The sequence below is a fragment of the Rhodamnia argentea genome, chromosome 1 (assembly GCF_020921035.1).
Source record: "Rhodamnia argentea isolate NSW1041297 chromosome 1, ASM2092103v1, whole genome shotgun sequence".
Lineage (NCBI taxonomy): Eukaryota > Viridiplantae > Streptophyta > Magnoliopsida > Myrtales > Myrtaceae > Rhodamnia > Rhodamnia argentea.
Window position 1 is genome coordinate 19225997 of NC_063150.1, and position 6827 is coordinate 19232823.

Consider the following 6827-nt stretch of genomic DNA (forward strand, 5'->3'; position numbering starts at 1 on the left):
ATGCAAGTTTTTTAGGTGTTTTGGTTGCATGTCTTAGTTGGAATGACTCTTGAGTCGTGTTGAGCATTGCTTTGTGCATGAACAAAGGCATGGTAAGCTTGCATGTGATTGTGGATATATTACTGGGTTGTACCTATTCATGTGATTAGTTAGAGCATGGCGTAGATCGCTCGCTATTAATCCGTTATCGATTTGTTCTGCACGTTTAGGTCGCTCCGAGCGAATCAATGCTCTAACCGGGCTTAGACGTTGACTCACCGAGATTTATTTTTCACCCCGTTTTTTTTTTTAAACTTTTCGGGATTAAAGTAATGGAGACTCGTCGGGTTCGATTTGAAGTCCCCTTCAACCGGTCGTTTGTATCTAGTACCATCCAATCCCGGACACGGATCGGGTCCGAGAGTATCATGTGACGACCATATAGGTAGATGAGGGGTTAAAGCACTTATTGTCCCACCGCTTCAAAGCATGGTTCGTTCGCCTTGGTGATGCTCTCTATGGGCCTATCCGTGGATTCGAGGAGCCGCCTACCGCGACCCTTAGGTTCGAAACATGGGACTCAATAGACATCGATACGGAGGTAGTGGACATTGAATACGACCCGATCTTTGATGACTTGAGCTATGCACCTACTTCCGAGTATTTTTTTATGAGCTGCTGTGGTCGTGGAGACCTTTTTGGGAGATGTGTGGATGAGGGTGATGTGACTCCTCTTTTGTAATAGTATGACTTTAACCCTGCCCCGACCCACCTATCTTTTTGCTAGTCATATGGAGCCACCCCGAAGTATGGGGTTGTATATGTTTAGCTCTGTAGGCTTAAAGATTATCTGCTAATGAAAATGAAATAGTCTTTTGCTGAATTGATTATTATTGTTGACTGTCCTGTTTTCCTATCCTTGTTGTTTGATTTGTCGTCTAGGAGTTATACGTTCCACATGCATTTATTAAAAAGATAAAATGTATAGGTCCATGACATACCTAGGACGTCGTCCTTAATGACTTAAGGCGTTTTAGTAGTAATATTGCATACCCAAGGATTGGGGCGTGACAATCCGGGCAACGCCATCCAATCCTAACTTCACTTATGCAAATAATAGACCGATAAGGACGAGGTGAACAATGAAGATGCTAGCGATGAAAGAGTTGTGACACGATGAAATCTTAAGTTACTTGTAAATTGTTTTAGCCCATCGGAGAGTCCTTATAAATCAATTTGATTTGAGCGAAATGAAGAAGTCATAATGCACAATAATTTTGTTATTTCTGAAATTTAATATATCTTTTTACTGACATTAATGATTCTCTTTACTTAGTAATAATATTTTTTTTACTTGTGATTATTTGCATCAAGGTATATAATTTATTTTATTTTCATATTCCAAGGATTTTAACTTATGGAAGCTTTTTGGGTCTTTATAAATGCTCTAATCCTAAATTAAGTAAGAAAACTGTGGAATTTGTTTTTTTAAAAACAGATGAACCGGTCAAAGCATTGTCCTACTTTCCTTCATTAAAAGTTGTGGCTGATATTAGACGGTTAGAAAATTAAAATTATGGCACGGTCAAGGTAGCCGAGCCCATTTGGGTATACCCAAAAAAAAAGGTAGCCGAGCCCATTTAGGTATACCGCACTTGGCTGTTGCGTACGTTAATTACTTTTTAGGACAGGCAAAAGGACTTATTATTCCCCTCTCACCTTATACGTCAAAAGACTCGATATTTATTATAACTTAGCTGAGCATTTGAGAAATTACAGGCCAATCACAAAATCTACAACACGAAAACATTTACAAGATTATCCAAATCTGTGGACTTTGATGGCCAAAGTCATCCGATGACATCCATTTCTTGTTTTCGTTTATTGGTATACCCCTGCAGCTGGACTGGAGGCTTGGTGACGGATCGGTTTCATCTAGTCCTCCATGGAATAACATAATACGATACGGGTATCCAAAGGTCGGCAATCGTTTCCCAATCTGCTCCGCTTTCTCTTTGGCACCACTCTTGTAAAGCCGGACACCCAACGATTACCAATTTCTTGAATGAGGTGAGGCGACGCATCCCATCAGGCAAACACGTTAAACCTGAGCAGCAACTAACATCAAGCTCTTGGAGAGAAGAGAAATTGCCAATCCATTCCGGCAAACTTGTCAGATTCTCACAAAATGTAATGTTAAGAGATTGCAACGTGAGGACATGTTGAATCCCTTCGGGTAATGCCACTAACTTCGGAAGTCCTGTGATTGTAAGATCACGGAGTTTCGTGAGGGAACGCCATTGGGTGCCATGCTCATCATCGTGGCTTGACAAATCGAGTTCTTCGCAGTCTCGAATTTGGAGGCTCGAGAGCGAGGACAAGTACTGCATACCATGAGAGAGACTCCTTAGGTTGTGGCAACGGTCGAGGCGCATGGACTGGAGATTACTGAGGAGTGGAAGTAGAGTCTCGAACATCGAGTCCTCCAGATCCATCACATCATAAAACTCTATATGCTCTAATTTAGAGAGGGGGGTGGATGGAGATAGTGCTGCTTCTGATAGATAATTTGGAACGGCCATCACTTCTTGTTCCAACAACTTCACGCAAACTGCAGAAGCAAAAGTCAAGGTCTTTACCTGAGGCAACAGCGGCAGGGAATTCAGGTGGTAACAAGACGATATTCGCACGACCGAAAGTTTTGGGAATGTTGAATGCGAATCGTACTGCCAATGATCTTGATCTGCTCCCACTTGTTGCCTTCTTCCCCACCAGCTTTTCAGTTTCTCACAGCCCATGAGCTTCAGTTCCTCCAGAGATGGGAAGAAGGGGCGCTCAGAATTAAATTGCTCCTGGTCACTTATCTCTTGAACGAACTCCAAGGCATCCAATTGTCTGAGAGTCAACCTCCTTAGGGAAGAGAGTTCGCCCAGGGGTGGTAGGTACTTCCATTTTCCACAGCGACCGAGTTCCAGCTCAACAACATTCTTGATGGTAGAAAGCCAGCTTGGCGGACTCCTGCTCATACATGAGTCCATGCTCAAATTGGTCAGATTTGGGTGCGGCCAGAGGTTGTCCCACAAGATGGATTCATCCCTCTCACTTTCGTCGTCTTCTTGCTGCTCCCACGACCAATTCAACTCCAAGGAACGGAGACGTTGCTTTTCCCTCAAGTGAAATTTCTCCGGTGCCGGTTGAAGGAACTTCAAGTGTTCAAGACGAATGGATCCCCCCAATCTGTTTAAGCCACCCAGTTCATCTAAGCTTCCCACACCACCAGGTACCTTGAGGTCCATCTTTTGGACGATGAATTGGGATAAAGTCTGCAGCGAGGACAAGTGGCTCAACCCGCATGGCATGTGACTCAATGAGCGACACCCATCAATTAAGAGGTGTCTAAGGTTGACCAGTTTCTTCAAATCTCTAGGAAGTGTTGTGAGCTTGCTGCAATAAGAGAGTTTAAGGGTCTGCAAGTTTACCAAATCCGTGATGGAATCCGGCAGACTCTGGATAGAATAGTTTTGAGAAACATCAAGAAACCTCAAGTGCGTCAACTTTCCAAAGGAGGAGGGAGGGAGAGGAATGTCTGCTTGGCGCAAACCCAAGACCCGACAATGCCTTAACCCCGAGAAAACTTTGTCAAGTTCAGAGGATCTTGTTTTGAGTTCACGACAATACAAAATGAAAAACGTCCGCAATATGGATGTTTCGAGCAAGGACATCATTTTCTCTTCAGAGAAAATCCATGATAGAAGTAAGGCATGTCGAATTCCTCCATAAGTTTCTTCTTTTTCAAAATCAACAATCTTGCATTCACCTCCAGCAACTTTCCGAGCTAGATCATGCATGAGATCATGCATCTTGAAAGTTAGGACCTCACCATCATCGCTTACGGTTTCAGCATCAAAAAATGACCTATATAGTAGGTCTGACAAGTAATTATCAGCGATCTCTTCAAGGTTATCCTCCCCATTGAGTGACTTAATAAAGCCTTGCGCCATCCAAAGTTGTATCATCGTCTCCTTATCGTAGATGCAATCTTTCGGAAACAATGAGCAATATGCAAAACAATCTTTCAAGTACGATGGGAGATGATCGTAACTGAACTTGAGGACTTGCATGATGCCATTATCAAGCGCATCAATTTCTTGTATTTCTGGAAGTTCCTTCACTTTGAAACGGAGCCACCCATCTTCCTTTTTGCCGTACAAAAGGCTTCCTACAGTTCTGATGGCAAGGGGAACTCCGGCGCATTTCCTGACTATATCTTTTCCCATCTCCTCCAATCTCTGATCCACCGACGCTCGCCTATCCCCGAACGCTGCTTCCCTGAATAGATCCCAGGACTCGTCACTAGGTAGGCCTTGTAGATCATAGATAGCCGATTTCTCATCCGTGACCTTTGCAACCGTGTGGCTGCGAGTGGTTATAAGTATCTTGCTTCCCCGCATGCCACCCTTTAGCCAATCTCCAAGCTCCAACCATTTAAGCCGAACTTCATTCCACATGTCGTCCAAAACAAGCAAGTATTTCTTCCTTGCTAGAGTCTCACGAAGAAGACTCTGCAATTCTTCTATAGGCTTATTCTCGTGATCTTGTCTTAGAGACTCATCTTTTGCTGATCTAAGAATGTCTTTGATAATGAATTTCACATCGAAGACATCAGATACGCACACCCACATCTTAAGATCGAAATGATTTTCTACCTCCCTATCGTGGAATACTAGCCGTGCGAGTGCGGTCTTTCCAAGACCTCCTTTACCAACGATGGAAACAAATGACACGGTATCACTAGAGGAGGGATCGAACAAAAGTCGTTTGATGTTTTCTTTCTCCTCCTCCCTTCCAATTATTTGTTCATCCGGTGCGGAAAATTCAGGTTTCTTTCCTCGCCCAATGGCCATTGTTTCCTCAATCAGATGCCTCTCTAAATGGAACATCTTATCCTTTTCAATCCCATCCAGTGTCTTCCTAAGTTCCTGAATCTTATTAGCCACTTTGAGCCGGTGTGCAAGCTGATTCGATTTGGAGAAGAAAAGGCGTACCTCATTCCAGGTCTTGTTGCCAGAAGCCACCTTTCGCCTCAGATTTTCAGTTGCGACATCATCGAACAAGTCCTGCACGTTGTACAGCACGTCCTTGAGCCTCTTGAGCCAGAGCTCGACCTGGTGGTTGTGCCATTGCTGCTTCTCGGCATCCAAAAGCACAGCTTGGATGGACTGGATAGTCCTCTCAAGGCTTTGGAGCTCGTCCTTGGCACTGCAGAGCAACTGGATCTTCTGAGAAGCAAAGGAGCCTCCGGGTTTCGCCACTTCGGCGGCGAGGCTATTCAGTATGTTGGTGGCAAGGCTGAAGAGAACTGCTTCCGCCATTTTTCCAGAGGCAAAAGAGGGGGCTCAGAAGCGTTTGAGAGGAGGTTGAAGAGCTGATGCTTTTGTTGGAGACAATGGTTGGGTGGTGCCTCCCGATCAACTTCATGCAAGAATGAATAGCAAGGCCAACGGCATCTTCATGTTACTTCCTGCTCAGTTAATCCACCAGACGAAATAGCATAACTTGCAACAGAGAAAAAGAATACCGTGGATCAGTTGCTCTTTTGTGAAAAGCCCAAAGTACTTAACGTGGAACAATTCCAAGGTGCGGCGCTGAACCACCCCTCTATTGGCTTCATCCACACTCAAAAGTACTTAACATGGTTAGAAGACTCAGTTTCAAGTTCAACAGCTTCCTTAATCCTCAAGCCTCTCTTGGTTCCAAGTTCACACTGTCAGCTCTCTCTCTCAGCCAGCGGGGAAAAATGCACGGCCGGCCTCATACGGCTCCGAAGCTGGACGATGCTGCAGCATCAGCCGCCAAAGCCCAGAAGCTAACAGCTCTTCAATCCCGGTTACTCTCTAATCACTGCAACTGTATGCACAATCTCTCTCTGCTCGAGAACAATCCCGATCACTACTCCGCTTGGGATTAGAGGAAGCTTGTGGTTTTAGCACAATTCTTCCCCCGCCGCTCGCGTGCGCTCCCTTGTCACTGCCGCAATCACTCGGATGAGTTTGAAGACGAAACGCTAGATATGGAGATGCGAGACCTGATGCGGCCCAATTATTCGGGCGGTAACACAGAGTAGAGGGGTGCCCCTGTCTCTCTCTAAATGCCTGTCTATCCAGGACTTGGGATGAAGCCATTAGAGATTTAGAGGGGTGGATTTAGCGCGTTCTTAAGACACTTACTCAAAATCAAAGATAATCAATTCGTGGCTCGTAACACAGATGGAATCCAAAATCGAAAGCAGAGCCGTACGCAGAATCAGCTGAAGACGTAATCAAGTTCGCTAAAGATCTCGCTAAAAGTTCATGGAGTCTTTTTCCGGACTATTCTTGATTATCACTCTGTGCCTATTGCATTCTTGTGGTTCATCCAAGTCAATGGTTGATGCACGTTTGCTACTCAGATTCTTCTTTTGTTGCAGAAACATTGGATGCCTCCTGCCCTAAGATCCCGTAGAGAAGAGGAAGTGTCACACCCCTGATCCTACAAGAACAAGGCAATGACACGGCCATCCTTTCTCTCAAAGGATGCAGCCTCAAAAATAACACTGCTCAACCTGATATCAATATATATACATTCACATATATACGATAAAAAGGTCTTGCGGTTATAGTAATAGAGCTTTCCAAAAATCTTCAAACAGACCTATACATACATTCATCAAAAGAGCTATCTCTAAAGCTCAACACACCTACGTACACTTTGTAGCAAAAATTCCCCTACCCAAAAATCCTTCAGCTAACGTTATTCTCGCGTCCTACCGGCGACTCGTTGAACCCGAAAAACAAAGAAGATGGAAGGAG

The 6827-nt window shown here is 44.4% G+C and overlaps 1 protein-coding gene across 1 annotated transcript; it reads right to left on the minus strand.

Moving 5' to 3' along the window:
• Positions 1 to 1910: 1910 nt before the first annotated feature.
• LOC115731917 (putative disease resistance protein RGA4) lies at positions 1911 to 5552 on the minus strand. The gene has a single exon (XM_048277373.1). It carries the CDS (start codon positions 5349 to 5351, stop codon positions 1911 to 1913), a length of 3441 nt encoding a protein of 1146 aa, XP_048133330.1. The 5' UTR covers positions 5352 to 5552.
• Between the last annotated feature and the right edge of the window lie 1275 nt (positions 5553 to 6827).

Bases quoted from the DNA above. Each gene is read 5' to 3' on its own strand.
- LOC115731917 (XM_048277373.1), bottom strand. From the start codon at position 5,351: ATGGCGGAAGCAGTTCTCTTCAGCCTTGCCACCAACATACTGAATAGC.